The following is a 23874-nucleotide window of genomic DNA, read 5'->3' on the forward strand; positions in this document are numbered from 1 at the left end:
ACCTGCACTGGTATAGTCAGTTGCTCACTTACAAGCTCCCTGCACTGACGACATGAAAAGTCCAGTCAAAAAAATAAAAGTGCAAATCGGTGTGGCAGAAACCCAGTTCTCTTCATTACAAGTTCCATTTAATCTATACATTTTCATGCTGTAGCATCTCAACCAAAGGCAATTGTCCATCTGTTTTTTGATGGGGTTTTTGGTTTTGTTTTGTTTTAATTTTTAAAGGAAGATCTTGAGAGAGAACCTTTTGAATCCCGAACTATATGGAAAGCAACATTTCTGAATGTTGTTTTCAGTTCATTTTGGTTTAGGAGCCATGGCAAAGCTGAGCCACAGTCCTAGAAAGGTTTGTGATGCAGACTTATAGCCCCTTGTACTTTTACCTCCTGGGCTTCCTGAGCCCAGGAGCCCTTGAGAGGGAACTGGAGAATATCTCTCTCCTCTGAGCAGGGACCCAGGATGGTCATGGTTGCTAAATCCTAACTATCAATGCAAGATCCTGGCAAGGCTGAATCACTCTCTTCCCATGAATGCTCCTCTTGTGCAGCTGCTAGGGATTAGAAAAAGGCTAAGAACAAGGCCCTCTCATGCTGGCTTAGCCAGTGCCAGTTTCTAACATCTGCCTACAGTGCAAGGCATTGTTCCCTGGAGAAGAAGAAAGGAACTTTCTTTTCTCAATGCCCAGACCACTGTTTCTTGGCTTAATCATAGTGGATATTTTTAGGTATCAAAATGGGCTACCATGCCTCCAACCTGCCTCCCCAACATAATCACCAGAGGAACCATTATTTCCAATTAGCATCATGGTATGGTGGAAAGAGCACCATCTTCAGAGTCAGAGAATCTGGTTTCAAACCTTCCTCCTTGTATTTACCACCTGTGTGTGGACCTTGGGCAAGTCATTTTATCTTCCTGGGCCTCAGTCTCCTCATTTGTAAAACGAAGGTGTTGTTCTAGATCAGTAATGTCAAATTCACATGGAAACAGAGGCCATTAAGCCACTCCCAATGAGTTGCAAATTGACTTAGAAAACTACATTTTAACATTATCTATGCCCTACTGCATTTTTGTTTACTTTATTAAAAATGGCCTAATTACTTTTTAAGCTAGTTTGGAACTCAACTGCTGCTGGTGCAGAGCAGGCTGCATGGTTGATGCCTCTGCTCTAGATGGTCTCTAAGGTCCCTCCGAGGTCTAAATCAAGAGCCCATGATCCTCACTGTCTCATGTTCCTGCCTCAGCACCTCTGTTTATGTCCTGTTTTCCAGTTCTCCTGGATCTTATCTATCCTTTCTGGCTCAGCTTAGATTCGATGACATCTTCCCTGGCTATCCAGCCCACATGTAACCCTTGCATAAGAACTAGCCAAAGTAACTAGAGATGCTTAGCTTGAAAAAGAGAAGGCTCAAGGGGAATAGGCAATTCTCTTCAAACATCTGCAGAATCATCATATGGAAGGCTGCTTTAGAGTTATTCTACTTGACTCAAGACAGAACTGGGATGAACAGGTAGAAGTTGCATAGGTCCATCTTAGCTTGAGGTAAGCGGAGAGGGGCAGGTATTGTAACAATTAGAACTGTTCACGTGTCCAAGTTTAAATTAGGACTATCTCATAAGATGCTGAGTTCCCCATCACCAGAGGTATTCAAACTGAGACTAGGTGATCACTCATTGGGGATGTTACAGAAGGGATTCCTTTTCAGGTTCAGATTAGACTACATGACCTCCTATAGGGGACATGAAGTCCCCTATAAGCCTAAAGTTCTGTGATCTTTCTTCTATGAATTCCTCTGCTGCTTCAGTACCTCCCAGTCTTACCTTTTATCACATATTGTCTTGTTCAGTTCTCCAGTTGCTTTGCCTGTCTCCCTGGCTAGATTATAAAGGTAGAAGCAGTGAGTTCCTCCTTATGGCCAGCATAACACTGAGCATAAACAGTAAGAGCCTAATAATTTTTAGGTGAGTTAATGTATTTCTTGCTGTGCAATGACTATGAGACCATCTCCAGCCTTGTAGGCATTATGATATCCTCTCTGTACAGTTCTTCTGTACTATGTCCAGCATGGAGCTGTCTGCAGTCTGACCTTAAATACATGCTTTGGGGAATAATAATGATAATTCACTGGCAGACTCCAAAGCCAGGAGCCCTGAGCCTACTGTACTATTGGATCAAAAGTGAAAAAGGCATTATTCTTCATTTTCTCAGATATTTTATTCAAAGCTTTTCAAATGCATATGCTAAAACATGTATGTCTCTGCAATGCACATAACAGGCAATTAATGCTTGTTGAATGTGTTAATGAGGTTTTCGGTCTCTCACAGGGCATTAATAAAAATTCCACAATAGACAACAAAAAGAATTTTATCTTTCCCTACAAAAGAATATTTGCAAATAAAACTGTTGTGTCTGCAAAGAATATTTGTAGATAAAAATATTTTGTCTTCAGTCTCCCTCATCTCTAAACCATCTTTCACATAGCTACCAAAATAATCTTCCTAAAGCACACCTTTGATCATGTTACTCTGCTGCTCCAGAAGCTCTAATAGCTCCCCAGTGCTCACTAAATAAAAATAACAATTATAATCATTGACATTTATATAGGGCCTTAAGGTTTGCAAACTGCTTTGGGCTTCATGATGACTGTGAGGGTGTAAACTTATTAGCCTGACATTTGAGGCCTTCTACCATCCAGTCCTAATCTATCTTTCGAAACTCTCCTTTGATGGGCACAATATTGCAGACAAAATGGAATACTAGCTGTTCCGTGATCAAATGCTGCACTCCAGCTGTCCTCACATATTCACACAAGTTGTCCATGTTGAGAACATACCAGCCCTCCAAGTCTCTGGTAAAATCCTCCTCATCCTTGAAGGTCCATTTAGGTGTAACCTCATCCTAAGCTTCTCCGTACCCTCCCAAATGAAAGAGATCTCTCTCTGTTCTCATAACTTATAACACTTTGGACAAAGCCCTCTTCTATACTTATTATATTTCAGGCTGTGGTGTGGAGTGAGTCAGAGCTTTGGAGTCAGAGTTAAGGCGACCTGAGCTTACCAGACGCTTATTACCAGTATGATCCTGGACAAATTACTAGCCTCTCTGGGCCTCAGTTGTCTTATCTGTACTCATTGATCTTTAAGGTCTCATTTAGCTCTAAATTATGCTTTCACGTCCATTTCTAATCCTATGACATGAGTTCTCTTGTGTCATAGTTAGGTGAATACATGCTAAATTCCCATTACATCATCAACTTTCTGAGGACTGTTGATTTTCATTTTCACTTCTTTAAATATAATAAGAATCATCATTTTAGGAAACTCTTGACCATCTCATCTTCCTGTGCCCATGATGAAGAAAGGAAAGGCAATTTTCATAAAGATATCTGTAGCTCCTGTGTTCACATCTTTGCAAGGAATGAAAGAAATAGAGAAATTCTACAAGGAGTTTGGGTGCATTCTGGAAAGGTCATGGAGTAGGTCAGAAATTTCCAGGCTCTCTAGATTTCTTCCACAAACAGATTTCAACAAAATGAATGTAGAACAACAAAAATAAAGGGGTAAAGCAACTGTTCTCCTCAGACAACTAGAGAGGACCTCAGGAAAGACAGAACCTCCAGGGGCTGACATTTGGCCTGAGTGGAGTGTAGACACCTCCAGGTCAAAGCCACTGAATCAACAAACAGTGGGCCCTAGAGCAGCTCCCTCAGGAAGTAGACAAGGCCTCAAGAATCTTGACTTCATGAATTTTAACCTTACTGTTTGCCCCCTCCCTTTTTTACTCCCCCAAAACATTCTAGAGACTACTTTGATGATACCTATGCCCATGCCAATGACTCAACTTTCCAGAAGAGTTTCTTGCCTAGAGCAACACAGAACCTATGGATCGAAAGGCCTTGATGAGAAGACACTGAAGAGAAGGCAAATTTCTACTTTGAAAAGGGAAAAAAATTCAAGTTGAGAAGCCATGGAGAAACCAGAAGCCCCATTCTTTCTTTGGTTTATCTGACTTCATTACTGGTTCTTACTTGTTCATGTCAGGGTATTAGCACCATGCCTGGAATATGAGAGCCAGAGACCTTGAAGACCATCTGGCTTAACCTTCTTATAGTACAGACAAAGAAACTGAGGCCCAGAGAGGTTAAATTATTTTCCCAAGGTCACACAAACAACAAAGCACTGGAGTTGGGGTTTGAAGCCAGATCTTGTGTCTTTAAAGTTAGCATGCTCTCCCCCTTTCCCCCCTAATTTCTTCAATATGGTGCCCACAATGTCTTTGTCTCACTAGCACCTGAAATCTGAATGGCAGAGGAGGTTGAGGCTGGGGGAGGGGTAGAACCCCTTTAGTGATCTGATGGACCTTGAAACTCCAGCTAAAACGAGTCACTCCTTTCCCTTCTCCTGAGGAATACAGGACAGATAGATAGATAGAGTTCCAACCAGGGCTCAGAACAACTGATCCTCTAATTGTCTCTTCCCTGAGTGTTTGCTCTCTATGGCAGGGCCTCTCACCTCGAAAGTGTTTTTAATTGACAATGTCTTATCAGGGAACTTACAGGGCAGGTAAGATCCTGGGGTATGAAAGGAAGAAAGGTACATTTATACCAGAAGGCAGGGAGTAGTGAGAAAGGACAGATGAGACAGCTAACCAGCCATTCCCAATAAGCTAGGAAGCAAACATTTCAAAATGAGACTGCAGTGTTTCACTTTGAAGGCTATAATCAATTGGAATATCTCTAATATTTCACCAACCAGTAAAGTTGCAGAGCTCGTTACAGATCTTCCTGAGGGCTCTAAGAAGAGTTATGGTGATAGTTTATGTATGTTGTCTATATGACATCTCAAGATTTAATTACAAAGCACTGTGCTATTCAATTAGGGTTGGTAACCTCTATATCCCCAGCCCTTCCTCTCTCTTCAGTTTTTTGTTTTTTGTTTTTTTTTAGATCAATCCAGGGGAAATCCAAGAAGGATATCAGAGTTGTGGGGTTCTTAGTTAGGTGGTAGCAGACCCTGATAAATGAACTCTAGGCTCTGTGGTAAAGCAAAAGAATCCAGAGAGTGGGAGATAGAGAAAAGTAGTAAAAGAGAAATTAGCCCTGGGGTTGAAATGCTTTGACTGGTGAGTAAATGAACCCATACTCCCCTATGGAATTCTACCTAGCCAGCCCCAACCCCATGAATGCCTCACACCCATCCAACCCAGGGATTTTCCCTTTCTATGGCTTCAGGTGCACATACTTTGGCCACTTCTACCACTTGTTCTGAGAATAATCATCAGATCAATACTGTCATAACTGCTGGAAAATGTTGTGACCATTGCTGGTAAATGACGACCCTCACCATCAGTGTGACTCCCCAGAACAAAATTTCTTTCCCTGGCTACTTCCCCTCTTTCTATAGGAATTATCTCTCCCTATTAGAATGTTAGTTCCAAGACAGCAAGGACTGTCTCACTTTGCATTTGAATCCCCACCAATATCATAGGTACTTAAATCCATTTTCATTCATCCATGGGATTAAAAGAAAGGTTTTGAAATAATTTCCATGGACAATCTAGGTTCTAGACTCTGAGAACAGGAATCTATAACCTAGAAAGAAATATGGGACCATTTCTGAACAGGACACACACACACCTGATCTATACAAAGTATTGCTGACCCTCAAATACCATGAGTAAGAAGCCTCTAGGTGTTCTTGCACATGCCCAGGCAGACAAAGATTATCTGAGGGCACACTCCTTGCAAGCATGGGGCCACATACCATTGTCTTCTCCCCCAGGGCCATTAGAATATAAGAACCATTAAAAAGAAACCAGTTTCCAAAGAACAGCCCCAGGAACTGAGTAAAGAGGAAAGCAGCCTATAAAAATGTCAATTTCAGATGCTAAGCGAGGTCTGAGCGAGTCTGGACTTGGTGGGTAGATCTGTTCTTTGACTGTGTGTACCTTTGGCACACCTGGAGCAACATATCTTGGATCGATGTCTGGTAAGATAAAGAACAAGGACACCAGAGGGAACACTGGGGGCAAGTGAGTAAGGAAACAAGCTAATCCTGATTTAGTCCTAAACTCCAGGCTCCTCAGAGTACCAAATTTGTAGGAATGAAGAAATTTGATTTTTCACCACATCTGCGCCAAAGATTAAGCTAGAACTGATCCAATCATTCTAGAAAGCAATTTAACGATAGACTGCAATTAAAATGTTCATACTCTTTGAATTGGAGAGCCTTGGAGCTACAAGGACTGTAGGTCAAGGAGGTCAATGGTAAAAAAAAAAAAAAAAAGATTCCATATATACCTGAATACTTATAGCAATATTTTTGTTTTTATACTAACAAAGAACTGGAAATAAAGTAAGGGCTTCTCAACTGAAGAATAACTAAAAAAAATCCTGGTATGTGAAAGTAATGGAATATTCCTCCATTCTAGGAAAAATATAACTATGAGGCAGCTAGGTGGCTCAATGGATAGGATGCTGGATCTGGAATCAGGAAGAACTATGTTCAAATCTAACCTTACACACTTAGGCTTAGTAACCTTGGGAAAGTCACTTAACCTCCCTCAGCCTCAGTTTCCTTATCTGAAAAATGGTGATAACAATAGCACCTACCTCTTAAGGTTATCATGAAGATAAAATGAGATAATATTTGTAAACAATTTTACAAACCTTAAAATGCTATATAAATATTATTATTATTATTTTATGCTGACTATAGAGATATATGAAAGACAGATGAACTGATCCAAAGTGAAGCAAGTAGAACCAGAAAAACAAAACATATACATTACAATAGCAATGTTAATGAGAACAACAACAAAACATTCAGAACTGAAGGCCATGAAACGCTAATGGACTAGCTTGGCCCCTAAGAAAAGATACTGGAGAGTCCTTTCCAGCTCCCCACCATCAGCAACCCCACCAGCCCTTGTAAAGGCAGAGGACAATGGGTATGAAACAGTGCTTTGGAGAGCAGACTTTTCCCAAGTATTGCTAGTTTTGATAGTTTCTCTTTTTTTTTTCTTTTTTATCCTATCATAAGGGATGACTTTCTGGGAAGAGAAGTAGGAGAGGGGAGGAGATATATTGAGAAGTAGAGACAATGAGAAACAAAAGCTATTAATAAACATTTAAAAATTATTGAACTAGAACAATGGCAGTTACACTTCTGTTGAGGCCTTTATTATCAATGTAAATTATTTATATGAAATGTTTTGCCTAGATTAGCACCTATGAGCAAATGTAACTATGTTTGCAATTCTGCAAGAATTCCTGAAATCTGTCCACATATAAGGTATAGTCAGACCCAACATCTAGTTGGGTCTGACTGTAGTGATAATTCCTGTAAGTAAGGCCTTGGGTCTTATATAAGCTAATAAACCATCACCCTTTTTGTGTGTTGGTCCTTCGTTGCTAAAGATCATGCCATCACAGAAATGATGACATGACTTCCACTTAACTCTCTTTTGAGTGAGGGAGGGCTGTGCAGGTCACCAGCCTCACTTCTCCTCCAGAGCCATCTGGATCCAGTGACCAGATATTCATCAGGATGACTGGAGATGACCCAGGATGAGGCAATTGGGGTTAAGTGAGTTGTCCAAGGTCACACAGCTAGTGAGTGTCAAGTGTCTGAGGTGAGATTTGAACTCAGGTTCTCTTGACTCCTGCACTGGTGTTCTATCCACTGCACCACCTAGTTGACCCTTTACAATGAAAGGGAAAACAGGTCCCAGATTCATAAATCTGTTCAGTGTCCCTTCCTGCTTAGAAGACTATATATACAACATAGTCCTTTATACCCAACTACAGAGTGCTCCATACCAGTCCTTAATATGATAGGGTTTGGGGTTTTTTGGTTTGTTTTTTGCTTTTGACTTTATTCACTATTCAGATATTCCAAAGTGGGCCCCCTTTGACATTATACCAGTTACCTTAACTGGTTTGCTAGGAAAAAAGAGGTGGCTCTATGGAGAGGTGGTATTTGACTACCATCAAAGTATCTGTAGGGTGCCTGGGGATCCATCTGGATGGGAGATGCTTTCAAAATGCAAGATAATGATGATCTGGGCCCATCATCTGAGCCTGAGCACAATGGACAAGGACAGCATGCTTTGCTGGAAATAACAGTCACCAGCACTCTGCTTGGCTTGAGGCCAAAGCCATTAGTCCATTGTTAGCACAGGGTCTGTAAATTCACAACCAGCCCGAATGCCCTCATGGCAAAAACCAGTTTGGATAAGAAGTGATTAAAAAAGTAATTTTTACAAAAACTGGACTGATATTGAATTATTAAACTGAGGTTCACAGAGACAGGTTGATATGCAATGTTGCCTCCCAGAAAAGGAAAAAAAAAATGGAAATCTATTCAACTTGAGCCGCCGGGCCCAAACCACAAGTTTGGGATCCTAATTCATTTATCTGCCCTGTAATTTATGATTTACTTTTGCAGTAACTGCAGTCATAAGGAACTCATTGAATTAAGGAGCCTTACTATTTATGTTGTGGAATAATATTATTTAACTGCTCAAAAGCCACACATCTCCCAGAATAGTTTTTCCACATGAAATGGATTTATATTTTATGTTTTGGTTCAGGATCATTTACACACTTGGGTTCACACACACACACACACACACACACACACACACACACACACACATATTCTTTCTCAACATTTTCACAACAAACCAAGATGGGTTTGAAGCACATGGACCCAGACACAGCCCGGAGGGTTACTCACACAACATGAGCAGCAATTCTTGTGGTTAATAATTTATTATTCTAAGACATCAGAGTCAAAAGCCTGATAGGTCCTTGGGTACAGTCATCTCTGAAGAGGGTTTCAGTATCAGCCTAGCCATTTGTACCACATTCAGCTCACTAAGGCCTTGCTTCCATATGGATAGGAAGAGGGCAAGGGTGGAAAATAAGGGAAGGGATGGCTCTCTCACCTTAGGTCCGTCTCAGTTTCGTTCATTCAATAAACACTTACTGAGCACCTACTCAGGCACTGGAGATACAAAGAACGAAACAGAAGTGGCCCTGCCTTCAAAGACCTCATATTCTTCCAGAGGTAAACAACATCACATACAAAGAAAATTAGATACAAAAGAGATGTCAATTAATTTTTGGGAGAGGGTGGGTCCTAGTACCTGGGGGAAGATCCAGGTAGACTTCCTGTAGGAGAGTGAACTTGAGGTAAATTATTAGGGAACCAGGGATTATATGAGGTGGGTATGAGAAGAAATTGTGTTTTAGACATAGAGAACTGTAAAAAGGCATAGAGATGATATGGAATGTCATTTATGGGTAAGAGGAAGGATTCCAATTTGACTGGAATGTAGAACACATGAGGAAGAGACATGTGTCACAATACTGGAAAGGTAGGTTTTAGCCAAATTGTGAAGAGTTACAATTTTCAAAGAGCCAGGGGAAGGAGAAGGAGGAGAAGGAGTGAGAAGAGAAAAGAAAGAGGGACCAGAAGAGTGGCCTTGGGTAACACCCATATTATAAGGAATAGGACAAAGATAATGAACCAGAAGAAAAGACCAAGAAACAATAACCACGACTAGGAGAAGAGCCCCAGAAAGAGCAGTGTCATAACACCCAGGAAGGAGAGAAGAGCTAGGAGATGGCAGTGATCAACAGTGTCAAATGGAGAAGTCAAGAAGAATAAGGAATGAGACATGACCTTTGAATTTCACAATTAAGATGTCACTGCATCTTTGGAAAGAACAGTTTCATTTGAATAATAAAATTAGAAGCCAAATCTCAAGGGACTGAAAAGGAAATGGGGAGGTAGAGAGGTGGAAGCAATGAATTGTTAACATCTTTTGGAAGAGTCTGCCTATGAAAGGGAGGATCAGATGGTCTCTCACTTTCTTCCCAGCTCTGATATTCTTTGTTGTAATGTCTTCCTAATTTTGATGATCTATGTTCATAGTAAATCATAGGATTCATACCTAAAAGGGAACTTAGAGATTGTCTATCCCTACTCCCCATTCTCTTACAGACCAGTAAACAGTCCCAGAAAGAAGTGATTTGCCCAAGATGGCACAGATGATTTACTAGTTAACAGAGCCAGAGTTTGAACCCACGTCTTCTGATTCTAAATCGTGTATTCTTTCCACAACATCCTACTGGGCTCTTACTGTAAGAGCCATGAGTTCTGAAAAGTCTATGATTCTACCTCTACTAAGCTAGAGTAGCAGCTAGCAGTAGCCTTCATAGAGTAATAAAAAGAACCTTTGTTTAACCACTACTGTCTCAGTTTCCCCATCTGTAAAATGAGCTGGAGAAGGAAATGGCAAGCCACTCCACATCTTTGCCAAGAAAACTCCAGATGTGGTCACCAAGAGTTGGATACAACTGAAATGACTGAACAACAACACACCCTATCAGCTCCGAGACCAATCAATTTATTTATGTAGGCCATAATCTAACAATCTGTACAATGAAAGGTTTGGACTGTAAGGTCTCTCCTAACTCTAATATGCTAGGGTCCAGGGTCCAAGGAACTACCCAAAGGCAAATACACACAGGTTTCTTCCCAACTAGGAACTCTCAGACAGGATGAGTTTTGGTTAGAGTCACCTTACTTGGTGTGCCCTGCTAGGGCCATGAGGGATAGGAGCAGAAGGTCAGGGTCCTTAGCATCACACATATAATTATCCATCATGGAGAATGGGGAGAAGGTAGTTAGACTTTGATCTCCATGGACAGGGAATTGACCCTATACTTAGTTATTGATTCCAAGGGAGAAAGGGCCAAGAGGCTGACTTAGCAAATTTCCTAGATGATGATAAAAATCCCTGTCCTTCCCTACTTTGGAGACAAGGTCTCCAAGGTACATAGCTTGAATTCTGCCCATTAAGATGAGCTTCAAACCCTTCAAAAGCTAGAGATCTTGGTTTCTCAAAAGCAACTCAATGGGGAATACTCATGCTATAGGTACTGGCCAAGAACTCCTATCCAGTGTCCAGAGCAATGTTATGGATGCTTCATGCCACTCTCCTGATAGTAGTTTAGATATTTGCTGGATTCCCTGCTTGGATATGCTACAGATAGAACTCACAAAGGAGACCTGGCCCAATAGCACAGTTGATAAGCACAAGCCAGAGACTGACAAATTTTTCAAAGCTTCTGTCACAATGACTCTACCTGAATTTCACGTTATTGACTGAGCAGGCAAGAAGGCTGACCAACAGCTCCCCAGGGCTGCAGTCGCCATTCAATATACGAGTAAGGAGGCATCCACCCAGTGGCTGGGTTAAGGCCCCAGCATCTGGCTACCCAGAAGAGCATAGCTGTGAGTCTCTAAATCCAAGCATGAAGAAGAAGATCCAATCACTCTTTTCCTAGGACTCCAGGGCATCTTTTATGATTCATCACACTCTTTACTGGTCTCTCCCCATTGCTTTCTGTCTAACCTACAAAGCACTCCATACCAGGTATTCTCTGGTCTTACAGGATCAGAGATACAGAGCTGAAAGAGACTTTACAGACTAATGAATCCAATCTCCTCATTTTTACAGATGATGAAATGGAGGCCCAAAATGGGGAAGTGACTTTCCCAATATCACAGAGAATAAAAGTCTAAGTCAAAATTTGAAGTCAGATCTCCCTGACTCCAAGTCCAATGTAACAAACTGCCTCATGCAAAGTAACGTTAGGCATGAGAAAAGACCTCTGAGTAAGAAATCAAGGGATGTATGTACTAATCCAGGCTTTGCCATTAACTGTCATATCCTACCCAAAACAGGTCAGTACCTGCAAGAGAGTGGACAAAGTCCCAAGGCAGGGAACAGTCATCTCCAGCTGGGGCAGAAGAGAAAGGTCAAAGTTGGGAAGAAAACATATGGAAGCAAAAAAGCAAGGCCAGAATAGGACCACAATTTCTGTGGAGCAGCAAAATCCAAGAGTTTGAGATTGAGATACAATTGCTAGATTAGACATTCAGGCCAGAAAATCTATGGGAGATCAGAAAGCATACCTCAAGAGTGGGAGGGGAGTTGACCACTGTCTCTCTTAATCCAAATCCCCAATGTTTCAGTGCCTCTAGGGCAGCTCCTTGGGGGACAGCTGGCACAACCAGGGAGAGGGAGAACAGTGATTCCTCCTGATAGAGCCACCACTTCTCAGATTGTAGGAAGCACAAATCAATTTTGTTGTGTGGCCCTCTGAAAATTACCTTCCATCCCTGGGTCTGAGTTGTCTCTTTTGGAAAAAGGGGATGATTCCCTTCATCTATTATCTCACAGGGTTTATGTAAATGAGAGCATTTTGCAACTGTGCAGGACCAAATAAATGCACAGTCACTATCAAGTAAATCACAGAGCCATAAAGTGTAAGACCTGAAAAAGAACTCTGGGACCTTTCAAACCAATTCTTCCCATTTTACAGATGGGGAAACTGAGGCCAAGAGACTTTTTTTTTTTTGCTCTATGATCCTTGAATGGTGTCATGGTGCAGTGGGAAGTAGACTTTAGAGTCAGCAGAGCTCTGCTATTTTATTATCTTTGGTACCTTGGGCAGGTCACTTCACGGTTCTGAACCTCAGTTTCCTCCATGGTACAATGATGGGGAAGGGGTTGAACTAGGTGACTTCAGAGGTCCTTTGGTGTTCTAACTCTCCACCTATTAATTTCCATAATGGAGGACTATGAAAGCCAGTGTCTATGTCTCATTCATCACATATTTTCCCAGTGGAGCTGGGTGGTACCCAGGGAGACTAGTCATGGGCAACTTTCTGCATAGAAGAGATCAACAGTGATGGGAGTAAAAGGAGCCACAGGTCAGATAGGGTTGGATGACACTGCACATCTGTTCCTATAGGCTATCAGATATCAGAAAACCCTGGACTTTACTTAAACTTGTATGAATATTCCCAAACTCTCTCTCAGGTGGTGTTCTGTGGATTCCTTGAATACTTATTTTGCCCTCTGGTTCTAGAATCTCAGGGCAGTTTTCCTTGATAATTTCATGAAAGATGATGTCTAGGCTCTTTTTTTGATCATGGCTTTCAGGTAGGCCCATAATTTTTAAATTGTCTCTCCTGGATCTATTTTCCAGGTCAGTTGTTTTTCCAATGAGATATTTCACATTATCTTCCATTTTTTCATTCTTTTGGTTTTGTTTTGTGATTTCTTGGTTTCTCATAAAGTCATTAGCCTCCATCTGTTCCATTCTAATTTTGAAAGAACTATTTTCTTCAGTGAGCTTTTAAACCTCCTTTTCCATTTGGCTAATTCTGCTTTTGAAAGCATTCTTCTCCTCATTGGCTTTTTGGACTTCTTTTGCCAATTGAGTTAGCCTATTTTTCAAGGTGTTATTTTCTTCAGCATTTTTTTGGGTCTCCTTTAGCAAAGTGTTGACCTGCTTTTCATGCTTTTCTTGCATCTCTCTCATTTCTCTTCCCAGTTTTTCCTCCACCTCTCTAACTTGATTTTCAAAATTCTTTTTGAGCTCTTCCATGGCCTGAGCCCATTGGGTGGGCTGGGATACAGAAGCCTTGACTTCTGTGTCTTTCCCTGATGGTAAGCATTGTTCTTCCTCATCAGAAAGGAAGGGAGGGAATACCTGTTCACCAAGAAAGTAACCTTCTATAGTCTTATTTTTTTTCCTTTTTCTGGGCATTTTCCCAGCCAGTGACTTGATTTCTGAGTATTCTCTTCACACCCACTTTGCCTCCAGATCTGCCCAGCCAGAGCTTGGGGTCTGAGGTTCAAATGCTGCTTCCCAGCCTCAGGGCTTTCAGTGGGGGTGGGGCTGCTATTCAGTGTGAGGTTAAGTTCAGATGCTCAGGTGGGGGCAGGGCCACCCCTCGGGGCTCAGTTCCCTCAGGGGGTTTATGCAGAGACCTTCAACAATGGATCCTGGCTTCTGCCTGCTTGGGGAGCCCCAGTCTGCTCCCGTCTCCGCTGCTGCCTCCCGAGGGGGCCTGAGTTATGGGGGCACCCCACTCCCCTCTCGACCCACCAAAGAGACCCTCTCACTGACCCTTGTCACCTGTGGGTGGAGGGACCTGCGCTGCTGCTGGAGAATCCGTCCCTGAAGCCTGCTTGGATCTGCTCCTCTTGGTGCCGCACGGCCAAGGCAGGGCTGGGCTAGGTTCCGGGTCCACAGCACGAAGGACCTTTTGCAAGAGGTTTTCAGGCTCTCTGGAACAGAAATCTCGTCCACTCCATTGTTCTGTGGCTTCTGCTGCTCCAGAATTTGTTGGGAGTTCTTTTTTACAGATATTTTATGGGCTGTGGGTTCAGAGCTAGCGTATGTGTGTCTTTCTACTCCGCCATCTTGGCTCTGCCCCCCCCAACTCTCTCTCAGAAAATAAGTTCTGTAAGAAGCTGCAGACTTCTGACCTACAGGAAGTTCAATCCCTATCTGCACCATCACTTCTATCTAAAGCAGGGACTGCAAAGGTGAGGGACTTGAGCCAATTCCTGTTTCAATTACCAAAGAGATTCTCCATAACCTGCGGTATTTAGAGGTGAATTTAATGTTAAGAAATTTATCCCTAAGGCCTTAGCTCTCAATTACCCTCCAGTGAGAGGCCCATAAATCGAGATCTTTTAGAATTTATGTCTCCCAGGGCTCTTCAATGGGAAAGCGGGGTGATTACAATAGTACAAAAAATCTCCAGGCAATATCATCAAAGGCACAAACCCTCCATCGAGGTGAAAAGCAATATTTCAATGTGATGAGGAGGAAACAAAAAGTACAAATTTGTTCCTCCTCCTTCTTTCTCCTCTTCTAATTACTTACTCAGCCAACTCCTCCAAACTCCGATATACATCATCGTCATTCTCCGTGGTCTCTTCTGAGGGGAAGGGTCTGCATGAAAGAAGAGAAATCTGTGGTTAGCAGAGCACTGGTGCTTACAGACCAAACTTCCCCTTAGGAACCAGGCTCCTTTAAAGAGACCCTGAGTGTCCTTTTTCAGAAAAAAGGGATGGTTTTTCATCTCTGCTTACAAGGTTTATGTAAGGAAATCATTTTATAACTATGAAGGACTGAATAAATACAAATAGTTACCTATCAAGTAGAAACAGAGTCATAAAATGTAAGGTGTGAAAAGGAACTCAGGGATCTTTTAAATCAATTCTTCCTATTTTACAGATGGAGAAACTGAGGTCCAGAGACATTTGCTCTATGATGGGAGCCAGGCTCCTGAGCCAGACTAGGGTAGTTTCAAAGTTTTCTATGCTCAGCCCCTCCAGGAAAAAGGGTCAGGATTATGCTAATTCATTTGTACTATGCACTGGCCAATGAAGAAGCAACTTCTAAAAACAAATGTTCCAGATTCCCAAGTGTTTTCAGACTTGTAAGTGGCACAGGCATCCATATTTAAAATGGCGGCCAAAGACTTAGGCTGCTTGTGTGACCTGGGGAACCTGGACCAGAAAGGACAAAAGGCATTTCCACCTCTCAAATCTCACTCAGCACTTCCTCCTCTTACCATATCCCTAGAAGCATTACAGTTTGGGTCACTGCAAGGACATAGGCAGGAAAAGCAGCAGTGTAGAAGGCTACCTGACTGTCACTACATGCGCCTGGGAAGACCACCAGGAGGAAGCTCTTCCATGAAAGGATGCTTGCCCGACACATCATTCAGATGGGTGGGGGAGCAGAAGGGGCTGGGGCTAGGGGTGGTGGTGGTGGCGGTGGTGGTGGTGGCGGTTAGGTTAGTGCCATAACCTCTATAGCTCTGCATCTTCAACGACCAATGAGGGTTTTGTTGGATGCTACAAAGCTACCTGGTTCTTGTGGCTAGAGCCCATTGGAAAAGTAGTGGTAGATGATGGTAAAAACATGCTGTAACAGAGAGGCTGCCCACAGTGTACTCCTATAATCTGTATGTTAGCAAAATCAACTGCTTTGTCAAGAAACCAAAAGTCACACTATTTGGTATTTATTGCCTATTACATTATGCTACAATTCTGTGGATTCAATCTCTTCAACTAGGCCTCAAGTTTGTCTTCTTAATCTGCTCATTCCTCTAACCCTAGCACAGGGCCTTATATAAAGTGGCTGATGAATGAAAAGTATGTTAAAAGAATGAACCAATGGATCCCTGTGGTTCTGTCTGAAGGCTTTACTTGAATGGAGACTGTTTGAGCAGAGATCCCAAAGGAGAAAGAGCAGCTTGTGGCACATGATCCTGGCTTTTACAAATTTCCATCTGATGAAAAGAATGTTTTGCTCCCTTATTGATTTCAGGAATTTAAAATGGTGAGTTAAAGTTCTAGGTAAAAGGCGATCTTTGCACAGGAAAGAGATAAAGAAGATACCTCTACATTTAGCATCAAAAAATAGATTTGGGGGGGCAGAGCCAAGATGGTGGAGTAGAAAGACGCACATACACATAGCTCCGAACCCACAACCCACAGAACGGCTACAGGGGAGTAACTCACGGCAAATTCTGCACCCAGAGGCCACAGAATATTGGAGCGAGGGAGATTTCTGTTCCGGAGGGACCTGCAAACCTCTTGTGGGGGGTCCTTCGTGCTGCGGACTGGGCACCGGGACTGGGAGTTGAGGGCAGCCCTGCCGCGGCCGCGGCACCAAGAGGAAAAGATCCGAGCAGGCTTCGGGGACGGGATCTCCAGCGGCCACGCGGGTCCCTCCACCTACAGAGGGACCTGCAAACCTCTCGCAAAAGGTTCGTCACACTGCAGACGCGGAGCCCAGCCCAGCCCAGACCTGCTGCGACCACGGCACCAAGAGAAACAGACCCGAGCAGGCTTCAGGGACGGGATCTCCAGCGGCCACACAAGTCCCTCTGCCCACAGGTGACGGGGGTCGGTGAGAGAGTCTCTTTGGCGGGTCAAGAGGGGAGTGGGGTGCCCCCATGATTCGGGCCCCCCCGGGAGGTAGAAGCTGAGAGGCGGCTGCAGACAGGGGCTCCCCAAGCGGGCGGGAGCCTGGATCCATTGTGGAAGGTCTGTGCATAAACCCCCTGAGGGAACTGAGCCCCGAGGGGTGGCCCTGCCCCGACCTGACCACCTGAACTTAATTCTCACACTGAATAGCAGCCCTGCCCCCGCCAAAAGCCCTAAGGCTGGAAGCAGCATTTGAATCTCAGTCCCCAAACGCTGGCTGGGAGGATCAGGAGGCAAAGTGGGTGTGAGGAGAATATTCAGAGGTCAAGTCACTGGCTGGGAAAATGCCCAGAAAAGGGAAAAGAAATAAGACTATTGAAGGCTACTTTCTTGGAGAACAGGCATTTCCTCCCTTCCTTTCTGATGAGGAAGAACAATGCTTACCATCAGGCAAAGACACAGAAATCAAGGCTTCTGTGTCCCACCCCACCCAATGGGCTCAGGCCATGGAAGAGCTCAAAAAGAATTTTGAAAATCAAGTTAGAGAGGTGGAGGAAAAACTGGGAAGAGAAATGAGAGAGATGCAAGAAAAGCATGAAAAGCAGATCAGCTCCCTGCTAAAGGAGACCCAAAAAAATGTTGAAGAAATTAACACCTTGAAAAATAGGCTAACTCAATTGGCAAAAGAGGCTCAAAAAGCCAATGAGGAGAAGAATGCTTTCAAAAGCAGAATTAGCCAAAAGGAAAAGGAGATTCAAAAGCTCACTGAAGAAAATAGTTCTTTCAAAACTAGAATGGCACAGATGGAGGCTAAGGACTTTGCGAGAAAGCATGATATCACAGAACAAAGAGAGAAGAATGGAAAAATGGAAGATAATGTGAAATATCTCATTGGAAAAACAACTGACCTGGAAAATAGATTCAGGAGAGACAATTTAAAAATTTTGGGACTACCTGAAAGCCATGATCAAAAGAAGAGCCTAGACATCATCTTCCATGAAATTATCAAGGAAAACTGCCCTGAGATTCTAGAACCAGAGGGCAAAATAAATATTCAAGAAATCCACAGAACACTGCCTGAAAGAGATCCAAAAAGAGAAACTCCTAGGAACATTGTGGCCAAATTCCAGAGTTCCCAGGTCAAGGAGAAAATATTGCAAGCAGCTAGAAAGAAACAATTCAAGTATTGTGGAAATACAATCAGGATAACACAAGATCTAGCAGCCTCTACATTAAGGGATCGAAGGGCATAGAATAGGATATTTCAGAAGTCAAAGGAACTAGGACTAAAACCAAGAATCACCTACCCAGCAAAACTGAGTATAATACTTCAGGGGAAAAAATGGTCTTTCAATGAAATAGAGAATTTTCAAGCATTCTTGATGAAAAGTCCAGAGCTGAAAAGAAAATTTGACTTTCAAACACAAGAATGAAGAGAACCATGAAAAGGTAAACAGCAAAGAGAAGTCATAAGGGACTTACTAAAGTTGAACTGTTTACATTCCTACATGGAAAGATAATATTTGTAACTCTTGAAACATTTCAGTATCTGGGTACTGGGTGGGAGTACACACACGCACATGCACACACGCACACATACATAGAGGCAGAGTGCACAGAGTGAATTGAAGAGGATGGGATCATATCTTAAAAAAAAAATGAAATCAAGCAGTGAGAGAGAAATATATTGGGAGGAGAAAGGGAGAAATTGAATGGGGCAAATTATCTCTCATAAAAGAGGCAAGCAAAAGACTCATTAGTGGAGGGACAAAGAGGGGAGGTGAGAGAAAAACATGAAGTCTACTCTCATCACATTCCACTAAAGGAAAGAATAAAATGCACACTCATTTTGGTAGGAAAACCTATCTCACAATACAGGAAAGTGGGGGACAAGGGGACAAGCAGGGTGGGGGGGATGACAGAAGGGACGGCATGGGGAGGAGAATGCAATTCGAGGTCGACACTCATGGGGAGGGATAGGATCAAAAGAGAATAGAAGTAATGGGGGACAGGATAGGATGGAGGGAAATATAGTTAGTCCTATACAACACAACTATTATGGAAGTCATTTGCAAAACTACACAGATTTGGCCTATATTGAATTGCTTGCCTTCCAAAGGGAAGGGGTGGAGAGGGAGGGAGGTAAAGAAGTTGGAACTCAAAGTGTTAGGATCAACTGTAAAGTTCTTACCACTAGGAAATAAGAAATACAGGTAAAGGGGTATAGAAAGCTATGTGGCCCTACAGGACAAAAGAGAAGACGGAGACAAGGGCAGAGAGGGATGATAGAAGAGAGAGTAGATTGGTCACAGGGGCAATTAGAATGCTTGGTGTTTGGGGGGGGAGGGGACAAAAGGGGAGAAAATTTGTAACCCAAAATTTTGTGAAAATGAATGTTAAAAGTTAAATAAAAGAAAAAATAGATTTGCAGAGACAACAACGAACCCGGAACACAACAGCAAGTTTACCAATCCAATACATTGATCTGTTCAAGAATTCTTTGAAGAGACTTTCATTGGAATGTTTTACATATGGTAACTCATTCTTCATATACTTTCTAGGAGGACAGAGTGCAAGTAACAGGATTCCTATTGTACAAGTCCCAAAGGAAGGAACCTCACTAACCAGCTTAAAATCCCACAGCTATCGGAATCAAAGAATCACAGGACCTCAGAACCTAAGACTATTTGCACACGTATAAAAGAAAGGTAGACCTAGAAAGAATTCACAGCACAGAACACTAGAGCAAGAAGCAACCTCATAGGGCATCTAATCCCACCTGCTCATTTCACAGATGGAAAACTGAGGCCCTAAAAGAAACCCTGATTGTCTAGGGTCACAGAAAGGCAGAGCAGAAGGAACTGGGCTCCTGCCTTTGTTCTGCTACTTTTTCTTTGCACACTAACATATGTGACCTTCAATAAAACCTGGCTAAAATCATGCTCAACACAGAGACTGAAAGGCTGGGGCGGGGTAGGGCGGGGGGAGCACTGGCTGCTCAGAAAAGCTGCTTAATGGTAGGGCACAAGGGGGGAGGAAAAGAGAAAGCCCACATCAAACATTGGAATAAAGAGGGGTACTTTCCTGGATGAATCAAAAGCAATAAGTCTAAGATCAAATAATACCTAGAAGAGATGAAAAAATGTTCCTTTAATTAAACCAAATATTTCCTAGCAGCCCCAGGGGAGCAATACTGTTGTAAGAAGCCTTTGGCTGCTCGGTTGCCCAGAAGAGGAGCTACAGACCCGTCAGGAAGGTTTGCACTCTATTCCAGATGTCAGCTGGGATTTCTCAGTCTGGATAGGAATTCAAGGCATACTGAGCTCAGCCCATTCAGTCTTGGCCTGCTTCCTTCCTTCCCTCTCTACAGGAGCTATCCATGGCCTGAGTGACACAAGTCACAAGAATTCCATGGACAGGGCCTTCCCAACATTCTTTCTGACGTGGATACTTCTAAAAATCCTTCCAGCCACTGGTTCAGGTGTCTTGTCATTCATCTCATTTTCAAATAAACACATAGCTCCTTCCCTTTTTTCTTTTAAATGTAACTTTGATTTTAGTCTAATTTTTCAATTAACAAGCATTTATTTTCTCTCCTATCTCTTCCTCTCCTCCTCTTCAAATCTGACCTCAGACACTTACTAGTGATGTCATCCTAGGCAAGTCACTTAACCCTGCTTGCCTCAGTTTCCTCATCTGTAAAATGAACTGGAGAAGGAAATGGCAAACCACTCCATTATCTCTGCCAAGAAAACCCCAAATGGGATTGTGAAGAGTCTGAAGTGACTCTGCAACCTCAACAGCAACAACATGTGGCAGGCAATATATTTCAGACCTAAAGGGATCTAAAAGCTTGTCTAATCCATCACCTTCATTTTACATATGAGGAAACTGAGACTCCCAAAAAGAAAGCAACATGTCCAAGATCACACAAGGACAGACCATGGCCAAGCTCTGAATCATGTCCTCTGACAACAAATGAATGAATGAAAAAAAGACAACATTTAATAGAAGATTACTATGTGCCAGTAACTGTGCTAAGTGCTGGGAATATATTTTTCAAAGAAATAGTCCTCAAGGAGCTTGAAGAGAACACATATAAGAGAACGGTGATAAGATAGGGGTGTTTTGTTCTAGGGAGGCAGAAAGGTATAAAGTAGCGAGGGATGACAGGCAGATGCTGAGATGGTCTGGGGTCGAGGTTCAGCAGATATAGTAGGCTAATGTGCATATATCTGTTATCACTCAACTGAGTTGGGCCCTACGGCTAGTCCTGCAAAGAGGAGAGACTTCTCTTCCCCAGAGACTGAGGGCTAGGGTCTGGATTTTCACAGATCTCTATGTGGAGGTCCATGTTTCAGGACACTGGTCCAGGTGGTCAAGAGCTCTTTGTACTATATCAGCACTGAGAGTGGTCCTCTAAGGGTCCTTCCAACTGTACTAACTGAATAATCTATTCATTTATGATCCTAAAATGAAACACTATAGTAATTTTAAAAAATTTAAATCAGCCAATCTTTTCTAAGAGCCTTCTTATCAAAAAAGTTTATCTTTTTCGTTCATTTGCAGCTCCTTAACTTACACACAAGTTTGTTGTCTAATTCAACTTGCCTGCCCAACATACATAAATTAGGAATAGTAAAGTCAAAAGAATTCTATTGTCTACCATAAAATCTTTGGTACTTCGATTCAAACATCCCTATTTGGAGCAACAAACCTCAGAGAAGAAGAAGTGAGAAAGGAATCATAATCCAATCAATTTGTGCTGCAGCTACAACCACCACTAAATTCTGTTGTAAGCAGGATAGGAAGGGAAAAGAGCTATTTTTCTTCCTTGGAGCTGAAAGCTCTGATTTCCCTGGACAACTTGAAACTCATGCAAAGGGGAAAGTCAGGGAAGCAACTGACCATGAACAGCATGTGTCCTTCTCAAGGAACAATGACAAACAAAACATGGACGGGTGGTGGAGGAAACATTCCCTGGGAGAAATTACAAAAATCCATCTTGAGAAAGCATATGGAGATGATCAAAAGCCACTCCTTTGTTGTGTCTTCTCCTACCGAGAGGCTTTACAGCATATTGTCTCTGATTTAATAGGAAGGGAAAAAAAGAAAACATTCACACATAGAATATTTGGACAGGCTTGCTACATCACATCCATGTCACAAATTAAAGCCACAACAGGATAGCTTTGAAGGACCCAATTTGGTCTATCACCAACAAAGAGATTTAGAATCCTGTCATCCTTGCTCCAAAGTTTATGCCACCCTCTCCTAGCTTCTTTCTTTCTTTCCATCTTCTTCAGCTCAGTGCCCTTTTGTCTTCAAAGGCACAAGCGCACCTAATCCTCTGGTAATGGCCTGATTGCTTTCCTCCCTTTTCCTAACAAACTTTATCCAATAAGTAGTCTGTCTGATGATTCTGTTAACTATTCACCTACTGTCTTCATTCATTCATTCAACAAACATTTCTTAAATACCTACTATGTGCCTATACAGTTCTAGACTCTCAGGTGAGGTGGTACAAGGTATAGATCTATTTTTTTTATCCCACTTAACACATAACTTGCTGCCCCCCTCCTACACAAAATAATAATAATAATAAGCCTGAATTTATGCAAAATACCTCTCTAAGTAGATGCTTAGCAAGCTGATGCTTTATTGATTTAATGAAGTATTTCAAGTATTAGCTGACAGAGCTAACATCCCTTGGAAAGAGAATATTATTTGGAGGAAAGTCTAGCCCGCCAACCAAGCACACAGGAAAGTGTCATGGGATTAAATACTTGAAAATACTGTCATCTAGTTTGAATAGCTGAGTTCTGAGAGAATTTGGTATTTTTCTCCTATTCTATCAGGACCCTTTCTAGGGATATGTTTCCTTGGGCCATGTCTCTAAGAAACCAACCTTTCCATATGAGCTCTATCAATCAATCAACAAGCCTTTATTCTTACTTAGTGCTTCCTTTGCCAGAGTAAAGCACAGCACTGGGGATACAAAGAAAAACTGAAAATGCTCCCTGTCCTTGAGGGCCTCAGGGATTCTGATGCAGGAGACAATAGATACTTATACAGGAGATGATTACAGAATAGAAACAGGGAAATGTTAGTCAGCCCTAGCAGCTAAGGAGAATTAAAATGATTCTCCCTCTACCCATGCCCACTCCCAAGAAAAAAAAAATGCATTTCTCACTCAAAATCCCTCCCTGAGAACTGAAATGAAAAAATTTCACCCTGACCTTTTCATTTAATCCTAGCTCCATGTTAAGAGCTTTCATCTCTACATCAGCACCAGGCTTTTCTATTGCCCTCTGAAACATACACATTTCCTCAGAACCCTGAGGAGCTGATGCATTTGGATACACTGGCAATGCCACATATGGAGTTGCCTGGATAACTTCCCATCAGTAGGTTGAATCTCAACTTGGGTATCAAGATGGCAATACCCAACCCAACTAAAGAAATCTCTCACAAATGAGAATTAGGCCCTCAAACAAAGAACAGTTAGATTAAGCATTCATTCAAATGGTCCTCAAATATTCTCTCTGGTCCAAAGTTAACTCCTTGGAGACAAAAGTTTGTTATCATTTCTGTCTTTATATATCCAACACCTAGGACACTGCTTTGCACATAATAGGTATGTGATAAATGCTTGTTGAAAGTAGATGCTGAAAATGACAGAAAAGGAAAGTAATACCCTGGAGGGACTGTGGGAAAACAGGTATTCTAACACACTGTTGGTAAAGCTGTGAGCGAGTCTTGGTATCAAGGAAAGCCATTTGTAAATATACCCTAAAAAAGCTATTAAACTGTGGATATCCTTTAATCCAGTGACACCTCTAATAGGTATATATCCCAAAGAGATCAAAGAAAGTGGAAAAGGACCCATATGTCCTTTACTGATAGCTCTTTTCCAAGTAGCAAAGAGCTGGAAACTGAGGGAATGCCCATCAACTGAGGAATGGCTGAACAAGTTATGGTATATAAATGTGATGGAATGTGACTGTGCTATTTATTAGAAATGATGAAAGAGATAGATTCAGAGAAAAACAGGA

General features: G+C 42.2%; 1 protein-coding gene across 3 annotated transcripts in view; it reads right to left on the reverse strand.

The window, feature by feature from the left end:
* Positions 1–23874, reverse strand: part of VAV2 (vav guanine nucleotide exchange factor 2) — a 462307-nt gene that overhangs the window by 131831 nt on the left and 306602 nt on the right. For all 3 annotated transcript variants that reach the window (XM_072632889.1, XM_072632887.1, XM_072632888.1), the window contains exon 4: positions 14763–14831. In XM_072632889.1, coding sequence (XP_072488990.1) covers positions 14763–14831 — 69 coding nt within the window. The remainder of the gene's footprint in view (positions 1–14762; positions 14832–23874) is intronic.

The sequence above is a fragment of the Notamacropus eugenii genome, chromosome 1, assembly GCF_028372415.1.
Source record: "Notamacropus eugenii isolate mMacEug1 chromosome 1, mMacEug1.pri_v2, whole genome shotgun sequence".
Classification (NCBI taxonomy): Eukaryota; Metazoa; Chordata; class Mammalia; order Diprotodontia; family Macropodidae; genus Notamacropus; species Notamacropus eugenii.